Source organism: Lepidochelys kempii, chromosome 1, assembly GCF_965140285.1.
Source record: "Lepidochelys kempii isolate rLepKem1 chromosome 1, rLepKem1.hap1, whole genome shotgun sequence".
NCBI lineage: Eukaryota > Metazoa > Chordata > Testudines > Cheloniidae > Lepidochelys > Lepidochelys kempii.
The window spans coordinates 161,035,827-161,057,833 of record NC_136380.1 but is presented as its reverse complement, the minus strand read 5'-3'; the positions used below and the strand labels follow the sequence as shown (position 1 = coordinate 161,057,833).

Here is a 22,007-nt window from a genome sequence, read left to right as displayed (position 1 = left end):
TGGTTCCTACAGGAGATGAGCAATAAACAGGGGAGGAACACTAAATCAAGTTACCAAATAAGGCAGTAATAACAGTTACAAGAACCAAAGGAGAGAAGCTAAGTTTTTATGGTATTGGAGAGGACCCAAGATCACAATGTCTATAAACACAAAGGGTCAAATTCTCTCACACTAAGGCCTCCTTTTACAGTTCTGCAAGTGTGAAGTAAGGGTAAATGTAATTTATTCTTGCTTTAAGGCTCCTTTACACTTCCAGAGCAGTATAAATGTGAATCAGGCCCCAGAGAACATCTATAAAGGAAGGATTTTTTTTTTTTTTTTTTTTAAGCATGGAACATGTTAGAAAATACTTAGGCTAGCCATTAAGTTATTAACAGTAAGAGCAATTGAAGAGAAAATTGGGCACCATCACTGAAGATACTCAGTCGGTTACATAAGCCATTAGGGAAAGCAATGTTGGGAGCAGTCCTGTCAAATACAAAGAGTCAAACTAATGCAACTCAAGTGGCCTTTAGTGATCCTAGAACTTATGTTGTAAGAAGAAATATTTATTGAAAATAGCCATAAACTGTATTTCTGATCTAAAACAGTCACTGAATTTCAAATTATAGCATACAGTATTGCAAGATTAAATCCATAGGTGATAAATATAATCATTTTAACATGTATAACCTATATTTATTAACGCATCACAAATGAAAGTACACACTTCTGTCTTGCATGTTTAAAAAGGGTTCTACTGTTAAACATGCAAGACAGAAGTGCGTACTTTCATTTGTGGTGCAGTAATAAATTGCATTTATACTGCTGTAGAAGTGTAAAAGAGCCTTAAAACAAGAACAAACATTTACCTTACTTCACACCTGCAGAACTGTATAAGGAGGCCTTAGCGTATGAAACATACCTAAAATAAAACATACTTAAAAGAACATCATTGTGATATGTTCCCTCAATTCATTTAACCCATATAAAGTGTTTCAAGTTACCGTCACTTAAAATTTTGCATACTGGAAAATCTAATCCAGAAAACTTTTAAAGCCATATCTAGAATGCTGCTAGAAGCCCCAACACAGTTCTTCAAGTATTTTAAATAGGTGACTTGTAGATTTAACAATCTTACTTACAGCATGGCTTTCCAGTTCAGCTATTTTTTCAGGTGTTTCAGAGCCAAAAAAATACATCCTGATAACATGATCTGTACTGCCTGTTGCTAGAAATGTACCACCTGAAAATTCAAACAGTAATTAAAAAGCTGACACAGATAAGAATTTTAATTTGTTACAATATCAGGTAGAACATGATAGATTAAAATTCTGACAAATGTCAAATTTCTTGCTGTTTTCCCACCACTATACAAAGGTGGAGTGAAAATTCATTTTTTTAAAAAATCCTTTTTAGCCATAAATAATAAAAAAGTAAAATCACTACATTTTAGTATGAAAGATTAAAGGAAACAATAATAATGAGAACTTTCTAAAACAAGGTTGCAGTTAAAATTATATACTGTTTTTAGAGCAGAAAGACTTCTCCATACTTCAAAAGAGTGTGTTACACCGGCAATTTTTCACTGGAAATATCCACATATTGTAAACGAAATTAAGGGTCAAGCGGAGAGATTTTATAGCAGGGAAACAGTAAAAGAGTGAAAAAAATCCAGACACATTTTTCATTCTCCTGCTTTTATTTATAAAGAATTCATCCAATCACTGGGAACTGAAGGAAGCATAGTCAAAACATACAAGACATTAAGCCATGTGCAAAGTGCATGCAAAGCCAATAAATTCACATTACACATTTTAAATATACTGTTGACCCTTATAAGTATGCTGGTCAATTTCAGGGCCTTATAGCTGGTCAGTTTTGGTTACTGGAGAAAAACTGATAGGACCTCACACTGTGTATTTTATTTACATTATGTACATGTATCTTGTTTCTCTTAACACAGATGAATCCAACTCCAGAAACCCCAGCTCAGTCACCATCTGGAACAGCTACCTTCAGCGCTGTCCCCCCAGGTCTCCAACGGTCCTCTTAAGGGCTACAGAGCCTTCCCCAGCCCCGATGAGCTATCACCCTCCAATCACAAGCCAGAAAGGCAGCAGCAGATCTGTCACAATACCTTCAGCCAACCTACTGTTTTTGTGATAGATCTTCAGAGCATTACTGAACGCACAGAGCACACACACACACACATATATATATATATATACACACACCCCCACTGAAAATGCAAGAGATCATGTAGTTCTCTAGATTGGAGGTATCGACAGGGCGTATCAGACATCTTCTATAATGTTATGTAAGAGCCCAACATTGTATTTACACTACACTCTTGTTGCTCAACTAGGAAGAATGCTCCAGAAGTAGCTGATGTGCTCAGCACAGGAGATGGCAAAGTAGCTTACAACTGGACCTTGCAACAAGTTCTTTGTTAAGAAAATCTTTGTCCATTCTTTCCCAGATGCTGAACGTTACCCATCTGCTGGCCTGATCGGCTGTCCCGGAAGATGCCCTACCTGCCCGGAGCCTGCATCCTAGGTGTTATGGAAAGTTTGCGAGGTTCATCTGTCTCTGACGACTACCCCATGCTGCTCATCCACATAGACACTTATGATACTGCCAGGTATGACCCCAATCAGATCAGCAATGACTGCAGGGATCTGGGAGCAAGTCTGAAGGAGTCAGGGGTGTAGATTCAGATATTATGGAAAACCTAACTATAAGATTTGTTAAGCATTGGAAGAGGCTTCTGCAGGAGGTTGACAGGGATTGCACACTGGAGGTTTTTAAAAACAGGTTGGACAAACACCTGTCAGGGATGGTCTAGGCATGCCTCGGGGCAGGGGGCTGGACTAGATAACCTCTAGGTCCATTCTAGCCCCTACATTTCTATGATTCTATAGAACAAGGCTTTGTAGGAAGAACAGGATAAAGTTATATGGATCCTTACATCCAATTCTGGAGTGTAAGGAGAGGAATTATAAGACTTATTACAAATGTAGGACAGTTGAAATTGACAGAATGTGTCTGTACATTAGTGGAAAAACCAATATCAACATGCATACAACTTACCAATGCTAAAAGAAGAACAAAGCATCTGAACTCCAGGCCTGGATTTCTCTGTAAACTTCACTGGCCGATTACTTTAAAAGAAAAAAGTTGCTGAAAAATCAGGACATGCAACGTAAAGATTAAAGGTTAACACAATCTTTCAAAATCTGAGTTCACATTGCCACAAACACATGCACAATCACCAATGTTGAGGAGCTAAAGTGTGTATGTTTTCTTTGTGAGAAGTTGGAATTACAGTAAACGGTTTGATTTTTTTTTTTTTTTTTTTAGGGCTGTTGATCTCATGCGATTAACAAAAAAATTAATCACAATTAATCCGTTAATCGCACTATTAAACAATAGCACACCAACTGAAATTTATGAAGTATTTTGGATGTTTTTCTACATTTTCATATAGTATTCTGTGTTGAAACTGAAATCAAAGTGTATACTGTTTATTACAAATATTTGCACTGTAAAAATAACAGTATTTTTCAATTAATCTCATACTAGTACTGTAGTGCAATCTCTTTGATGTGAAAGTGCAACTTACAAATGTAGATTTTTTTTTGTTACATAACTGCACTCAAACAAAACAATGTAAAACTTCAGAGCCTACAAGTCCACTCAGTCCTACTACTTATTCAGCCAATCGCTAAGAGAAACAAGTTTGTTTACATTTATGGGAAGATAATGCTGCCCACTTCTTATTTATGTCACCAGAAAGTGAGAACAGGCATTTGCATAGCACTTTTGTACCCGGCATTGCAAGGAATTTACATGTCAGATATGCTAAAAATTTGTAGGCCCCTTCATGCTTCAGCCACCATTCCAAAGGACATGCTTCCATGCTGATTACGCTCGGTAAAAAAATAATGCGCTAATTAAATTTGTGACTGAATTCCTTGCAGGAGAATTGTACATCCCCTGTTCTATTTTACCTGCATTCTGCCATATATTTCATGTTATAGCAGTCTCGGATGATGACCCAGCACATGTTGTTCATTTTAAGAACATTTTCATGGCACATCTGAGAAAACGCAAAGAAGGTACCAATGTAAGATTTTTAAGGACAGCTACAGCACTTGACCCAAGATTTAAGAATCTGAAGTGCCGTCCAAAATCCGAGAAGGACGACGTGTGGAGCACGCTTTCAGAAGTCTCTGAAGAGCAACACTCCACTGCAGAAACTACAGAATCCGAACTACCAAAAAAGTAAATCAACCTTCTGCTAGAGGCATCTGACTCAGATAATGAAAATGAACATGCGTCAGTCTGCACTGCTTTGGATTTTTATCGAGCAGAACCCGTCATCAGCATGGACACATGTCCCCATGAATGGTGGTTGAAGCATGAAGGAACGTATGAATCTTTAGTGCATCTGGCACATAAATATCTTGCGACGCCTGCTATAACAGTGCCATGAGAACACCTGTTCTCACTTTCAGGTGACATTGTAAAAAAGAAGCGGGCAGCATTATTTTCTGCCAATGTAAACAAACTTGTTTGTCTGAGCGATTGGCTGAACGAGAAATAGGACTGAGGACTTGCAGGCTCTAAAGTTTTACATTGTTTTATTTTTGAATGCAGGTTTTTTTGTACATAATTCTACATTTGTAGTTCAACTTTCATGATAAAGAGATTGCACTGCAGTACTTGTACTAGGTGAATTGAAAACTACTATTTCTCTTGTTTTTATATAATGCAAATACTTGTAATAAAAAATATAGTGAGCACTGTACTCTTTGTATTCTGTATTGTAATTTAAATCAATATATTTGAAAATGCAGAATATCCAAAAATACTTAAATGGTATTCTATTGTTGTTTAATTGCACGATTAATCAGATTAATCGCTTGACAGTCCTATTTTTTTTAAATATATTCATAAATTTATGAATACACAGCCTAAAATAGCAGAGGTAATATGGAAACCCCACAGTTTGGGTTCTCTCTCCTTTGCAAATCTGATTTACACACTCCATGACATATCCAGTAAGTGCTATGCTGGTGACATTGTACCAAGTGTGGAGCTTGGCCTACAAGGGTAAGGTATGTCTCAGGATTCTGCAGCTTCATGTAATTTTATGAGGTATAAAACAGATTTAAAAATCAAAGTTTTGTAAAGATATGCAACTGTTGAGTAAAAAGCTTGGTTTCATGCTCTGTGATGATGCAATGTCACCAGCTAAGCATGTGTTGCAATCACTCATGGAACAGATACTGATAAACATGGATCTGGGAGAGATGAAAAGGTAAGATTTTAAAAAGTCCATTATATACCCAACTTTGTCAACTAAGAAAAAATCCTACAACTGAAAGGCTGTTCTACTCCAAAAATTAACTGTAAAAATGGCATTATAGGTTTCCATGCTAAATACCTTAATGACTTCCAGAACACATGTATTTTGTTTACAAAACCCCCTCATAAGGCAAGAATTGTGTCTTATGTTTGTACATCACCCAGCACAATGGGGGCCAAATCCTCATTGGGGATTTTGGACACAATAATATTAAATGTAAAGTGCTTTGAGATCTACAGTTGAAATGCACTATAGAAGTAAATATTACTTGTATATATTTTTTAAACTTATTTTTTAACTACTAGCCCTATAAACAAACTGGGAACAGAGAGTGAACCTGGGACTTTTCTGTGTCATGTATCATTAAAAAGCTCTTTGGGCCAAATTATGCCTTAGTAACACCTTTGCAACTACACTGCTTTCACTGGCACAGGCATAAGTGATTTCTTTTCACAATCTGAATTACAGACTTTTTTGCTCAAGTATTGGAAGTTTCCACATTAGACATACTGGAACAGTTCAACAAATTTGAGTATTCTGTATTAGATATTATGAACACTTCCATGGAAAAATATTAAATATATTCTGATCATGGATTCCTGCTTAGTACTAGGAATAGCCTAATTACTAATTTAGTAAAAAAATTGCATATCAAAACAGTAAATTGTGGCAGTTATGAATTGAATGACAGCAGCATCTTTTAAATACATTTTTACACACAAGTTTCATGAAATGAACAAAAGTAATGGGTCCCAGAACAACAGGACTGTCAAACTCAAAGACAGCAAAAATACCTTTACGATATGGGTCTAATATACTAAGATTCTCAATTTTACTTTTCCCACAGCATTTCTGATGTCGTAAGAAGCTAGTGAATTGGTTTGTTTGTTCCTCCGGACAATGAATCAATCACAATTTTGTAATGAATGCAGTGTGTAATGGCACTTAAAATATTCTGTAGGCTGTTGTGTGGGATATTAAGCTTTCTGTGTATAAACATCAAAAGATTATTTATACGTAACAAGTCAATTTACACCCCCCAAAATAACTGCCATCTTGTAATCAAGAAAGGAGAGACGACATTTGAAGAGCTCAACAGCAACCCACTTACATACCTGAATTTCATGGAATCTGCATCCCATTGCCAAAAGCAAACTGTTCCATCTGCACCAGTAGATACCATGTAGCGCATGGAGCCTTTGACCATTGGACTAAACTAAAATTAAAGCCATACACAGGAAATGTTAAAATAAAAACTTGCCAACTTTTTCTTTTTAATGACAATGTTACCTGTTTGAAATTATTTTATAAGTAAGGAAATAAGTTAACTTTTTACAAATTCATATAATTTTTTTAAATTATTCTAGATTCTAATGAATTATGGGAACAGTTGAAATTCAACTGTTGACACAAACAAAGTTATAGGTCCTGAAATCAAAGGTTTGCGTCTTAAATTCCCTTTTTAAGTTGGGTTTATCTTGTGTATTCCAGCCATGACTATATTTAAAAAGAAAAAAAGAGGCAAGTGCAGGAGATGTTTTACTCCTTTTAAAAAAAACTCAATTGACTGTCGCAGTTCACTGAAAATTTGTCAGTGAATCATTCTAGGTAGCAAACACAGAATTCTAAAGACAGTGGAGGAAATCTGCACTCAGTAGGTACTTGTTATAAATTCTGTTTTAACCAGGTCACACAAACTAGCATTGTTTAACCATTTACAGGTACTTGCTCTGTACATGTAAGTTCACATACTGATGTTTTTCTTTAAGGATTCTGATTCAAAGCTACACAGGTGGCTACCTATTTAAAAATAGCTACACAGGAGATGTGAAAAGCAACATACATAGTGGTTAACTTTTTTTAACTCTTCCCAACACCAAAAACCTTTTGTAATTTTGTAAAAGTAGCATTAAAATTACAAAGCTTAGCTACAGCCAACAAGAAAATTCAACACAACTGTCTCAGGTACAAATACTCAACAAGTCCACCAGCCTACTCGCATTCTGCATTTTAAAAGTCAGGGATAATGGGTGCTGAGACAAAGCCATGCTTACAAGCACCACAAACTGTGCAGGAATGAAAAGGAACCTCAACTCCAGAGTGCTGTAGGGAAACAGAATTGGGTGAAAGAGAGCTCATCTTCTACTGATTTCTGTAAGACAAGGGGGTGGTAAAGATGCCAGCCTTCCACTTCTCTCTCCCAAACCAGCTTGCACTGGTGGCAAATTGTATACAGTTTCTAATAAATAACCTGCTGTATGATTTGTTAAAAGTGGAATTACAAGGTCCTAAAATATGCAAAGTTTGGAAGACAATGATTAACACACAGCACTCACATTAAAGTACATTATATATTGAAACTAGACAGTGGATTACCTACTACGCACAACAGAACATACAGAACACACTTGTGCATGGTTTGTTCCCAAAATAAGAGTCCTATGGTTGCATGTTTTAAGGTAAAGTCAGAAACTGTGGATTGCTGTTTCTCAAGCTTAGGGTGTTTTTCTTCACACATTATCAAATCAATTTAATTCTGAAATATAAAGTAAGTTTAAAATAAATTAATATTAAACCTGAGAAATAGTTCTTTGAAAGGAATATTCCGAACATCCTAACATACAAGTGGGATGTGAAACTGATTAGTCTATTTTTACTCTAAACTGAGAGAATGGAAACAATGTAAGTGACAAGAGTAGATTAGATATTTTAAAGTATTGATTTTAATAATTTATGTTGACATAGAACAGTTAAGGTAGCATGTTTTCGTGCGTATAGGAGTTTTATTTTTGTTTTGTATCCTTCAGTATTAATATATTTTCTTTTAAATGAAATATGTAAATTTTATCCTAATATTGTCCTTTTATTAAAAAAGAATCAAAACTATTCTTAACTTTAGGCACCTATAATTTTGAAAATTCTGACCTTAGTAAATGTCAATACCAAACATACAGTTTGAAAGAAAATTCAGTCATGTCAAAGCCACAAAGTTTAAAATAACTTGCCACATTTACCTACCACTCTACTGCCGCTCCCCCTCCAACCTATCAGAACTTCAATTTGCTGTAAAATTTTTACTGGTTAGGAGTTATTTGTCTCAAAATACAAAAGTAGTAACTAATTTTCACTGTCAGAGGGTATTAACATAACAGAGACATTAAATCCAGGCTCTTATCACATGGGCAGCAGAATTTCCCTAGACTTTGGCCACCAATTGAGAGAGTCAGGTACTTGTCCTCCTATAGGTTAGATAATCTTAGTGCATCCTATGACTAGTATAACTGCTATTACTGAATTAATTTCTCTTTAGCTTTCTTGACTCATGACACAAACACATCCCTGGTCATGTCTACATTAGAGGCATTACAGCAGCACAGCCATAAAACTGAAGCTATTGTTACCTATCAGCTCTGTATTCTTGGGGAACCAGAGTGCAGTACCCAGCCTGTCTGACTCACAGAAGACCTTCCCCCTCCACCCAGCCTTTGCTTGAACCAAAGCAGATCAGAAGAAAGACTTACAAAAAGCAATGAAAAGGCAGTGGGGGAAGACAACTAAACTCCTCTGGACAAGGGTGACAGGATTAAGGAAACTCCCCTAGCCTCATTTGCATCAAAGATGGGACAGGGATGCATCTCCATTAGCATACAGAATGGAGAACCAAGATTTCCAGGCAAGAACCACACTGAACTATGGGACCAGAAAAGCAGGAAAGCACTGCATGATGGGGATCTCTGCTCCAGATGTTAATGAACCCACACCAGCACACACCCAGCTCAGTAGTTATCAGACCAATTGTACTAATAAATCCTTTAATGGTATCCAAAACATTGAAGCTGCCTAATTGCACTGTGGGCTCCCTGGAAGGAACATCGCCCATTGCCAGGAATGATCAGCTCCTATTGTCTAGCCTGAACAAAACAACTTTGGTATACTTCCTTGAGCCATCAGTTTACCCACAAACAAATCTAGTGTTCTCCCCTGAACCACTGTTCTTTCCCTACAAAAACCCCTACACATGCTCATGTGTTCTGATGCCTGGATCCAAAATCTGCATTAGATCCATGGGGACTGAATCTTCTCCTAACTGATCATGCTGTGGGCTCTGCAGGTCTCCAGCATTCCGGACCCTCTGCTACCACCACCACCTAGAAATCCTGATCGATTCAAGCTTCATGGAGTGATGAGAACCCAACTCTCTCTCTCTAGGTATAGCCTTCTGACCTTCACTTGTGTGATCAGTTATAGTTTTCTAAACCTGACTTATAATATTAAATCTAACTTAAATTTGATTATAAAACTGTTTTGTTTTTTTGGCTCCCCTATAGTTACCTGGCAATAAATAACTTTCATGGTTAAGCTGGCTGCTTCTCTCTCTCTCTTTCCCCCGCCCCGTGGGTGTTTTTTTGGCTTCCTGATTTGCTCTGCAGCAACCCTCCTCATACCTAAGATAAAGATCCCTGCAGTGCCCAAAAATCCTGTGTGGTTTGCTCATCAAGTAATGTGAAAGTGGGAATAGGGACGTGCTGAACCTTGGACATATGAGGGTGGTAACTTGCAAGTGCTGCTCGACCCAGTCTGCTAAGTCCAGGGGCATATAAGGGTGGCAGACTGAAAGTGCTGCTCAGCCCAGGCTGCTCAGACGTACTCTATTCCGGTGCAGTGCCCAGGGCATATGAGGGTGACACCTTGGAGGTGCTGTTGGACCCAGCCCGCTGAATCCAAGGGCCTATGAGGGTGACAGCTTGGAAATGCTACTTGACTCAGCCTACTGAGTCCAGGGACATGTAAGGAGTTAGCTTGGGAGTGCTGATTAACCTGGTCCTCTCAGATGCGCTGTGTTAATGTGTGCGTGTGTGTTCTCGTTCATCTGATTCTACGGCTGGAAGAACCCCACCCTGGGGAACCTAGGTCCTGCAGGATAGCTCCATTGGGAGGAAACTTTCAGAAGAGAGAAGTAGAGCTCTGTATGAGAACACAAGTGACACAAGCAGTACATTGATAGAATTACAGAACCCCCCCACCCCCCCCGAAGAGAAACTCTAATAAATGAGCATACCCCAAAGTAACAGGTAAATCTGGTAACACTGTGCCACTCTAACGCTGCAGCATAGACACAGACTACAGTTACGGAATGGGTTTTTCCTGTCACTGAAAGAATTCCAACTTTCAAAGCAGCAGTAGCTGGGTCAGTGTAAAAGCTTTTTTTTGGTTGACCTAGCTATGTCTACCCCAGGGATTAGGTTGGCACAGCTACGGTACTCAGGTGTAGATTTTTCCACACCCCTGAATGCCGTAGCTTTGTTGACCTAAGTTTTGAGGATAGATTTTTTGTGCAATTTATCTCAGATTTTGTTTACAGGTTTAGCCAGCCTAGTGCCTTCAAGTTTGCTTTTTTTATAAATGGAATTCTGTGATTTGAGAGCCACATGGGGCTGACTGGCTTCTCTCTTCACAAGACTTGTCTCTAAGGTGCCACAAGTACTCCTGTTCTTTTTGCAGATACAGACTAACACGGCTGCTACTCTGTAACCTGTTTAATGTCTGAACTTCTTTGTTTGCTTTTTGAACATCTTGCATTTCAATTTATTGGAACACCTATAATATTTATATGTACTTTCCTCAAGTCAAGACCTTCACAGTATTTAAGCACTGCATGAATTTTTTTTAAAAAACACTATCATCAGCCAAAATTCTAGTGAGTTAGAAGTGTAGGGTGTATCAATCAGGTCGAGGCAAGAGAACAGCATAATAAATCTGACTCCTGAATGTTGTCTTTTACAGTATTGCTGTTTGTTTCTATTTGGACAATACTTTTCGCTTACACACCTTTGTCAAAAGATGATACTGGATTTTTATTCAATACTACAATTCTTACTAACAGCAAAATAAAACCACAAGATCAAATAAAACACGTTGCTTTCTGTTTTACACTAAAAAACAGTCAATGGTTTTTACAATGATTTTGAAGGTATAAAACTAAACATCATTACGTTATTAGTATGTTTTAATGCTTATGTGCTATTAGATGTTAACACAAAGCTACTACACAAAGGATAGACATGCCCATTAATTAGAAATATACCTGTAAAGATGTAATGGATCCCGTGTGTCCCTGGAGCACAGCAACTGGTGCGCAAGTTCTCAGGCACCATACCCTGATCATTTTATCACAGCTTCCAGCTGCAATCATAGTGTTTTCATAATTCACAGCCATATCTGAAATCTCGGCTGAATGACCTCGTAGTGTGGCGAGCAAGCGGCCATTGTGAGTAGACCAAATTTTCACCAAGCAATCATCTGAACCCTAAGAAAAAACGGTTACAGAACCTGGCATAAGTTCAAGTTTATAAAATACTCAAGATACGGTCTGCTTCAGTTTTGTTTTTAAAGATGATGAACTCCATTCTGAGTATGGAAAATTAAGATTTTCTATTAAACCCTGCTTATGCTATTGGTATTTATGGAACCTAAATTTAGTCATATCGCATAGTGGCTCGAGTCACAAAAAGACATAGGCACTTTGCCATCCCTTGGAATCCACAGCCCTGAGTTAGGCACCTAGGCTGCTAATATAAAACAAGGGGAGAATTATGCACCCAAGAATGGAATCCACAAAAACGAGCACACAGTGGAGAGCATCTTAAATTAGCCAATAGGAAATACTGAGAAGGATGTGAACTAAGCCCCACCCCTTTAATCGAATTAGGTATCTCTTTCTACTTGGGATTCTCACCCATGAACCTTCACCTGGAGTTAGGTGCCTAAACTGGTTTTTTCAAGAAACAGCCATGGAAAGAGGGAGGGAGGAGGAAGCAGCCTCCAACTTTTAGCCCAGTGGTTAGAGCACCCACCTGGGGTGTGTGGAAGACTCAGACTCAATTTCCCCCTCTGCCTAACACGGAGTAGGGACTTGAACTTGGATTTCCCACCTCTCAGGTGAGAGCCCTAGCCACTGGACTATAGAGTATTGTGGTGTGGGTCTCAATCTCTCCTGTTGAGACTATTCCATTGCGCATAAATAATTAAATATTCATTGAGCCAAAAAGAGAAGAAAAAAAAATAAGTATAATCCAAGAGCTACAGCACTCACCTGAGAGGTAGGAAATCCAAGTTCAAATTTCTTTGCCACATCAGGTATAGGAGAGAAATGAACTAGGAACTCCCACATGCAATTGAGTGCCCTAGGCACTGGAATAAGATTATAAGAGAGGCTGCCTCCTTCTCCTCCCCCCGCCCCACCACTCCCTTCCAGCACTGACAGAGTGTTCTGGCAAGCTCTGAGAATAACTGGATCAAGCCTCACAAGTGGGGCAACACCCAGTCTGAAGACCCTGCTGGGGTTTAGACAGGAGAGAGGCACAATGAGTGTGTGCATACTCATTAGCAGAAACCTAGGCATCTAAGGGACACTGCTGGTGGGAACTCAGAGACACTGAGGAATTTTAGACATCAGTTGAGCAGAGGTTTTGAGGATCTCAGTGGTGTCTAAATGTTGGATTTAGGTATCTAGCTTCCATTTTAGCTGCTTAAATTATTTTGTTACTCTAGCCCTAAGTGGAAAAAAGTTAGTTTCAGCCTGTTTGATGACACAAAAGCGATCCCTTGTTATTTTGGCTTACTCTGAAGTTCACAGTACCTAGTTTCATCCAAATAGATAACAGCAGTTTCTGATATCAAACACAAGCAGAAGACATTTGAAATGACATCAAAATAATTGGACTTTTTGTTAATTTTCCCTCCACTACCAAATCCCCAAAATAATGGCTATTAAATAAAAGCTCTGTCCCATAAAACCAGCCGCCTTCTCCACTATTCACAAACATGCAACACCCAAAACAGAAATGTATCAGAGAAAAAAGCATGTATGTAGATATCAGTACCTAATAAGGAATAACAGCTAACAGAGTTCAAAAATGCCTCCCTCCATACACATGCCAAACAGTTCACCCAAATGAAGTGCAGGAGATAATTATCTTTTATTTCTAAACTTTAAATTTTGAGGTCTGAATATTCCAGGTATAAATACTGAGCATTTAAAAGCTACTTTCCCGATATCCAATTAGAAATAGTTCTAGAAGACCCATCATTCACAACATAAACTCACAGTAAATATTCTGTGTCCAGTCCTATCAAATGCAACACAGTAGACTGCAGAGAGATGGCCAAGAATCCGCCTATGCATCCTTATGTGCTGATACATACTTCCTGGAAACGATGTTCTATATGTTGCATACCCAGTTAATTGTTTTGCACGATTTACTTCCACTAAAACAGAAATACAAATAGATTAAAGAATGCAAGCAAAAAAAAAAAAAATCATGTGAAAAGCCATGTTTAAAAATTATTTCTAGGGGGCCTAGATAATAATAATTAAAAAAAAAAAACAGGTCTCCTGTAGATAGCCACTCTGTCTTGCTTCCATAACCAACAGATTACTGGATTTAGTAAAGTGACTCTCTAGCTTGTGCACAGAACTCCAAAATTTATTCTGAGCTTGTGGGTTTATGTTACAAACAAGTGGGGCATTTTTTTAATTTAACCTCGCCCCAAATAAAGTAGTTTTTTTTTTTTTTTTACAAAAACAGACAGCATCTTCTATCTTGTATTTTGCCATGTACTTTCATAAATTAGGTAAACAGAGTCCTTTTAACCAAACACCACTGACTTGCAGATCCCATAAGTATCTCTATTTGCTTATTAGTACACTAGGTTTTTTAAAGCAGAAAGACTTTCATTTAGAATTTAACATCTTACTCCTGCAATGAATTCTACATGGGTGGACCCATGTGATCATGCAAAGCCCCACTGAAGTAATATGAAAATTCTAAAGGTAAACTTCTAGAGCTGGTTCTTAAATGCAATTTCCATCACTATTTATATGAAGAGAAGCATCGGGAGTATAAGTGTGAAGAAATACATATCACACTAAAGTTCGAAGTGATTTTATCATCTACGTACCAAGGTTTGGTGGAGGGCCATAGTTCACAGGAATTTCAGGAGGTCTTCCTCTACGAAGAGCAGCTAAAGCAGAGCCCTTCCAAACAGTATTCCTGCAATCTTTAACATCAATATTAGTTGCATAGAAAGTTACCCATAAGAGCACATTTCAGAAAAGCAACACAAACGTTACTGTTCTAAAATCCATTATAAAGTTTAGCAAAAATAGTAATGAACAAGCCTGCCAAAGGGCCTCGTACCGCAATATTAAGTTTAATAAGAGCTGAAGAAGCTCAGAACCTCACAACCTAAAACTTTCCAACAACAGTTTGAAAGCCTAGTTTTAAGACAGGTTACGATACTGTCCTGGCAAGGGAGGTTTGATAATGACACACTTAGTCACTTGCTCCAAAGGCTCAGAGGACTTCAGTTATTTGTGAAGTACCAACCTACTCATTTCTGCACAAAATGCAGATGCTACATTCTCCAGTAAATGATTTACTAATTGAGTTATTATTTGCATTACTAATGTTGTGATAAATAAAGCAAGAAAACTCTGGCTATTTGAAGTCAATGTATAAAGTTTTCTTGCACAATATATTTTTAGCACCGTCTTCATGGCAGTTTACAGATAATAAAAATAAGATCACATATATCCAGGTTATTCTTGAAAAGTATTTTGGGTCCCTTTTTCCAAAACAATGGAAGCACTTAGATTTATTTAAAACTAGAAGTTCCCGCTCAAAAAGCTGCACTCTGTCCATCTAATATCACCATAAGAGACACTTTTTTACATATTATATGTAAGTAGCTAGTACTACAGATCGGGTTGCACAAGCATTTCCATTCTACCCGTTTTATATCCTTCCAACATTACCACCTTTTAGGCTGAAATTTTATAGGATTGTTTTCTGCCCAAAGGTGGATTTTATTTATTTATTTATTTTTAAATTTGTGCCAACAGGTCAGCTGTTTGACTACAGGAAGAGAGGAGACTTTCCCCAATATTAAAAGTTTTTTTATTTTAACAGGTCGAGTGCTGAAATGGCAGCAAGTTTGATTCACAACAAACGCAAAGTCACTGCGTCATTCGCTGTGCAGCTTGTAAAGTGCAGAAGAGAGGTAACTGGGAAATGCACTGGCATCCACTAAAATAGTTCCACCTCATAAAATGTTTTTTTCAGTTAAAAAATACAGACCCCACAGAATTTCATATACACACACACAAATATTCTGGAAAAACCTGAAGGTCTTACTGATTACTTAATCACCAGCCTAGCATTACTGTCAAACTGCCGTGATCAGGAATGAGACCCCTGACTTCACACGTATTACTAAAATGTGAATGGGAAGACACGTGCCAAAACCAGTCCGGCAAATTGGTGGCGTTATAGTGAGCCATTTCTGTCAAACACAAAGTGCAGGAGCTCTCCTACTCCAAAAAATGGATCACTTCCATGTTATCCCCCTTGAGAGCCACGAGCAGAGTCAAAAAGGGACTGGCATTCGTGTACAGAGTGCCTTGATACACTGAAAAGCCTCATCATGATCTGATGCAGATACTCAGAGAGATATCTCCACAAACTGAGACTGGAATGGACCTCAGCTGAAGCCAAGAACACTTGATGGTACACGAAGGCACATAAAACCAGAGCATTTCCAAAAGGCTCCAAGGGAGAACATTACTCCAAATAAAAACTACTCTAAGAAGGGTTTGGGTTGGATTTTATAATATTTTGTCCTCAACTATTAAGTGGCTTTTAGGCATTCTCTTCCCCCACCTTGTTCTCGCAGGTCACCATGCTTACGAATGACCCATCAACAACTGAAGTGGGATTAAAGACAGGTAGAGCACTGGTAACAGCAGTCTTGTGCCAATCTGACACGTATCAAAAGGTTGCGTTTTTTAAAACATCTTGTCATGACTGTGAGAAGAGGGTTTCTTTGCCTCTTCCATAACATCCACAAATTTTCAATCAGTGGTTCTGTTCAGTCATAGACAGCTTGATTAGTACTGGCTACCTTCACTGGACGGCAGATACATGTCCCTCCTCTCTGAAAGAGATTGTCATGCCTTTCTGTAGGAAAAGTAAGTTGCCAGCTTCTATGAAAGAAGCAATTGTGCAACCATTGCTCAAAAATTAAACATTAATCACCTACATTCACAATCTAGCAATAAACACCAAATGTCTATTTTTAGAAATTTTGGAGGTGCAACTACACCTTAATCTGCTCAGAAACTGAAGAAGCTGGCTTAAGTGAAGTTTCACATTTATCTCCATGCATAGCACACCAAGATTAAATTGATACAACAACAAAACCATGGATCAAATTAGCGAAGTGCAGGTCAAAGAAACTCAACTCGTGGTCAAGTGCAAATGAAAAAAGCTGTCCTGGTCATTGATGTCACAGAGCAGCTGGGAATCCAACAGTACCCAAACGCCAAATGCTCATAACAACCAGCAGGTATATACCCAGAGTAAAGGCACACATATAATCACTGACTTATCTTTCAGTTGCTTCCCCTCATCCTACCAACACCTTTTCCTCTTTATCTGGATTGAACATAAGCAAGCAAGCCCTCTTCTGTGCCCCTATCCACGCACTGGGCAAAGTATTTGGAAAGTACTAGGTGAACACGGTGAGATATCTCTGCATTTGCTCTCTATTGGATTCTGGGTGAAGTCAGTCCATTGTTTTTGATCTGTAAAGCCCTAACTGGCCACTGTTGTTTCAGTTTCCCCTCCTAGTCTTGGAAAATTTGCGGGGTTTACTTTTGTTTGCTTTTATACATGGCAATAGCACTCAGACCCCTGGACAGGCTTCCCTTTCCCCTCACCCCCCACAGTATTGCAAAAATTTAAATAATTAAAAATAAAACAATACCTTTTGCTGTACGTAGCAATGACTGCCTCCCTGCACCAAGTAAGGAATTCACTCGTGAAATGCTGGGTGGAATCTCTTTATCCAGTATAGGGCCAATACGCTTGCAAATTTGCAACAAATGATCTGGAGCCACATGTTTGTTGGATAAGACCTGATAAGAATTTAAGTTTAAAACAAATATGGTATATCTAAAATAGATGATTCTATGTATGTCAGTATTTACATTAACATTTAGAAGTGCCTAAATATTTATATTCTATAATTCATAGAGCAGAATCAGCTATATGAACTCTGATCTTTACAGTAGTGAATTACCCAGGAATGGGAAAGCTGTTGTAAAGAGACATACTATACATCAGCATCTTACTATGGAAAATACAGACTTCACACAAATGGCTCAGATTGGAGCACCCTCTCATATTCAGTATTTTCCACAAAAGATATTTTACTACAGTTAAGAGTAAAGCTTTCAGATAAGCAACACCATCACTTTGCTCCAGATGGACACAAATTTCCGTGTTTCAATTCTACATGATGTAATTATGTCTCATGCTCACTTCTTTTGGGGTCTGATTTAACCAACACTCCACAAAAATATTAAGACTCCTTGACTCATTTTTTGTCTACTGTAGGTCCAAAAAAGTTAGGTTATGGTCAAACACGAGACAAATGAATATAATTGGCTATGCTGAATAAGAGTTGTACAAACTGGAAAGTTGTAGTCCACTGACATCACTTAAGGCTCAAGTCATCTACCTAGCTCCTTTGGAAAGAGCATTGGATTCTTCAAGGAAACTATGAGATGCAGCAAACAATCCTACTCACACTGACTCAATGGCAAAACTTCCACAGACATCTTAGGGAAATAAGATCATGTAATTTACCCACTCACAAAGGATTCTCAGATATAGTTAATTTAGAATCCAACTGTACACAAACACAACATCTTGCAACCAAAAATGCACGCACATTTCTCATATTTTCATTTTTTCAAAGTTCGCTGCAAAAAAACATGTATACAACTTCATGACTGACAACCTACTTGAGTAAGAGTCAAAGTTGGGGTTCCCACAGCCTCCACAAATTGGCCACATTTTTGTTTATAAGTATGAATTAGTGTTCCCATAAGATAAAAATATCAAAATATCAATAAGTCAACCTTAACTTGAGGCTCAGTTGTCCCATAATCAGAAAAGTAAAAATCAAACCCCCACACACTATTGCTGTACACCCATTTGGCAATTATTTGTCTTAATCTGCATATACGTTTCATACGTACATGGAGGATGAGTTGCAGTTGTGAGAACCAAAACCACTGGCTCGACTTCTGTATATTTAAAAAGGGCAAACTCAACTTAAATTACACCCGAATTACCTTAAAGTTAAGTTTTCAAATAAATAAATTATAAAACTTAGGACCAATAGAAAATTTTCTGTAATTTAAAAAATAAAAATGATTGTTTACACTGAAATTTTAAGAAATCCCCAGCAGTGTTTAAAGCCCAAATACTGCAGCACTAAGAATCTGAAAGTGGAACTCACTTAATGTTAAGGTGACTTAATTGACATAAATACAAGTAGTAAGCAGAACGTAAACAAGACAACTAAATGGAATTTTTACTATTTATTATTAGTGACAATTAGTGACATTAATTAAATTAGCTTTAAAAAAATCCAGTGCTGTAAGTAGTGTCAATTCTAAAACCATAATATTTATATTGTTTTTTGGCCTGAAGAAAAAATGTGATTACTCAAGACACTGAAATAAAGTTTATTCGTTACTTCGTATTTGAAAACCTGACAAATGAATTCAGTGAAAGAGTCAGTGTTACTGCACACTGAAACGTATCTGAATGTATAATACAGTAATCATGTTACTAACACTGATTGCGAAACAATATTTGGTAGATCAAGTAGTATACTAAAATCTTATTTATTGAAGATGTTTGCCACATCCTGTAAAGAGACACAAGAGTACTGACCAAGATGCTTCAAAGTAGAAGGCTTAATTTCCCCCTTCAAGCACATTTACAAAATACAAAATATATAATTTATAAAAATTATATAAAATATAATTATAAAAATATTATATATAAAAATATAATTTATAAAAAGATACTACCTTTGTGTAATTTATACCCAATGCAAGTCTCGTTAAAGGAAATTTTAAAAAGCCTAATAAAATATATATTTTTAATGGTTGGTTTTGACTTTTTGTGACAGCAGTTATTTAAGCTCAGGCTCAGATTCTGTAATGAGCACTTGGTGTGAGATGGAATACACCCAAATGGTCAACACTGCAGGTTTTGGGCCTTAAATGTTTGCCAGCTGTTCCTGAAACCCAAAACCAGAAGTGTGAAACTGATAAGCCTATTTTTACACTTAGACAATTAAAAGTATCTAAACAGCATAAATGGCAAAGTAAAAAAGATATGACAAAAAGCAGAAATTTTGATAACCTAAACTATTAACAGCACACACAGGAATTTTTGTTGTTGTTGTAGGGGAGAAGGGGGACACACACAAAGGCTCCAATCCTATGAAGTCACATGCACAGACAGATGCATGAAGCCCCAAAGTCAATGAGACTCAGCACAGGAATATATATGCCAGCACCACATTTGCAGAAGAATCGAATTGCCTACATACGTCCTTTACAAGAAAACTTTCTGTGCTTACCTAAATTTAGGCCAGATCTTGGAAAGTAATCCTGTTGACTTCATGCAAGTAAAGTGAGCAGGATTGGTCCTCCAGTGTACTGATTTAAAGCAGTACTATATACATTTGCTCAAATAAGAGAACTGTCAAATCCAAAATTACATTTGTGGCTACCTTTTTGTTTTTAACCTATAACTATATTTTTCACATTTTTTAATTGTGTGTAGTCAATATCACTCTTTCCCCTGTACCTTCAGTCACATACCACTTTACTTTGTCAAAGTAGGGAAAAACATGAGGAAAAAAACAGAATTTGATATCACTTGTAACTAACTACTCCAAGCTTTTTTAAAAAGTAATATAAACTGAACTACAGACTTCCTATATTGATGCTGTCTTCCCTTTAGTTTGTATCCACATAGCCACACATTATCATGTAGTATTTTAGAAACAGTAACACAGAACACCAGGAACAGTTACAACAATTTCAGAGTAGAGATGTAAATACAGTTAGTGCAATTAATTTGGCACAAGTTGTGCAGCCCTGAGCCAAAGGGCATCTTTTGGAACATTTTGATTATTAAGAACACACTATGGCCAGTAAATCAGAAAGACACCACTACAAATCCCCATCCACAATTTCTGCACCAGTGATTTTGTTTTCTAATCTGTTGAAAGCAGCAGATGTAGGAAACCAAATAGAAGATAAATACCATCCAATCAAAACCTGCTTAACAAGTCTCCTAGTGAAACACAGAAATGAAACCTCTTAACAGATTGGCTCTTCCCCATAGGTAGGCAGGAACAAGGGCAAGTGGCACAACCTCCAGCCCCGCCTGTGCTACATAACAATATCCTCCAATTAAAAACAGCCCTAGCCCCTTATGTTTTTGTTTGTTAGTTTAAGGTAAAGACGTCAAACACCCCTTCTAAAAGTCACCCTTCTGTCTCCTCCCAGACCCAGAGTGAAATACAAAAATAAACGTAAAGGCTCTTTTTATTAAGTGGCGGGTCTAACATTAACATTATTATTCTAATTCAACGTTGTTTTTAAATCTCACCAAATCTTCATAACTTCTACAATGCTCATTTCCTTCCCAATCCAACCTTTTAGGAAGCAACTAAATTGAGAAAGAAACAAAAATGAGTGATTAAAAGGGGAAAGGGTGAGGGGAGAGCAAATTCAAAACAACGTGGGTTGGTTTTTTTTTAAAAAAGGAGATGAATGACTTAAAGGAAAAAGGCACGAGGAGAGGGGGAAAGGCAACAGAGAGTGTCACACACACAGACCTGGTGCTGCTCCAGCTCCTGCACCAGCACCTGCAGGGGAAGGAAGAAACAGATGCACACGAGTTAGGGAGGGGGGAACCAAACCTCGCCGTTGCTTCAGCGGCCGCCGCAGCTGCACAGGGCTCGGGGCCAGGCAGCGGAGCCCTTGGCGGCGGCGGGGCGCGCGGCGCTGCCGGGCTCGACTCACCTCCGCCGCTCTCCGGCAGGGCCCGGTGCTCAGGAAGCGGGCGACGAGGAAGTAGAGCTCTGCAAGAGAGACGGGGGGAGAGCGATGAACGCGGGGCGGGGGAGGGGGGGAAGGGGGAGCCCCTCAGCGACTGTAATTCATAATCATGACCGGGAAGATGGCGGCGGGGAGCAGCAGGAACCGGCGGCGCCCGGCCGGCTCCCTCACGCGCTGGGCTGTTACCTGATTCCATGAGCGGCAGGGAGCCGCCGCCGCCGGAGGAGGAGGAGGGGACCGAGGGCTCGGCCATGTCGGGGGCGGCCCAGCGGCTCCTACCGCTGCCCAGGCAGGACACGGGCTCAGGCAGCGTTTGGCGCGGGCAGGGCCCCGCTCGGCATAGTCCTATCAGCGCCTCCCCCACCGCGAGCGAGCCTCCCCCTCCTCGCTCTAACTCAGCCACGGCCCGGCCGCCATTGCCGCGGAGCGACCCGTCGCAGTGACGAGGCTGCCGTCTCCGCCGGGGAGGGGTGGGTGAAAAAATAGTCCCTCGCCGGGGACACAGGGGGCGGCGCTGGAGAGGAGTGTTTATATTCTTCTGTGAACCCTTCTGGGGTAAAAAGCAGCCCGCGGCCTGTCAGTGCTGGAGCTAATGGGGAGGTCGCTGCTGCTGCTGCTATGGGTGCAGGGGGAAGCGAGATCCGGCCGCGGAAGGGG

The 22,007-nt window shown here is 38.8% G+C and overlaps 1 protein-coding gene across 8 annotated transcripts in view; it reads right to left on the bottom strand.

Moving 5' to 3' along the window:
- The window catches only part of BRWD1 (bromodomain and WD repeat domain containing 1), a 113,570-nt gene extending 91,769 nt beyond the window's left edge, over positions 1-21,801 (bottom strand). For 6 of the 8 annotated variants that reach the window (XM_073360442.2, XM_073360460.2, XM_073360451.2 and 3 more), the window contains exons 1-11: positions 21,537-21,801; positions 21,315-21,373; positions 21,128-21,157; positions 20,899-20,958; positions 17,180-17,330; positions 14,315-14,413; positions 13,461-13,621; positions 11,439-11,660; positions 6,469-6,569; positions 3,073-3,143; positions 1,125-1,225 (exon numbers count right to left, since the gene is read on the bottom strand). In XM_073360442.2, coding sequence (XP_073216543.2) covers positions 1,125-1,225; positions 3,073-3,143; positions 6,469-6,569; positions 11,439-11,660; positions 13,461-13,621; positions 14,315-14,413; positions 17,180-17,330; positions 20,899-20,958; positions 21,128-21,157; positions 21,315-21,373; positions 21,537-21,603 — 1,122 coding nt within the window. In that variant the 5' untranslated portion in view covers positions 21,604-21,801. Of the gene's footprint in view, positions 1-1,124; positions 1,226-3,072; positions 3,163-6,468; positions 6,570-11,438; positions 11,661-13,460; positions 13,622-14,314; positions 14,414-17,179; positions 17,331-20,898; positions 20,959-21,127; positions 21,158-21,314; positions 21,374-21,536 lie in introns of those variants that run through there. The other 2 variants (XM_073360494.2, XM_073360506.1) reach the window with 2 other exon arrangements.
- Positions 21,802-22,007: the final 206 nt, after the last annotated feature.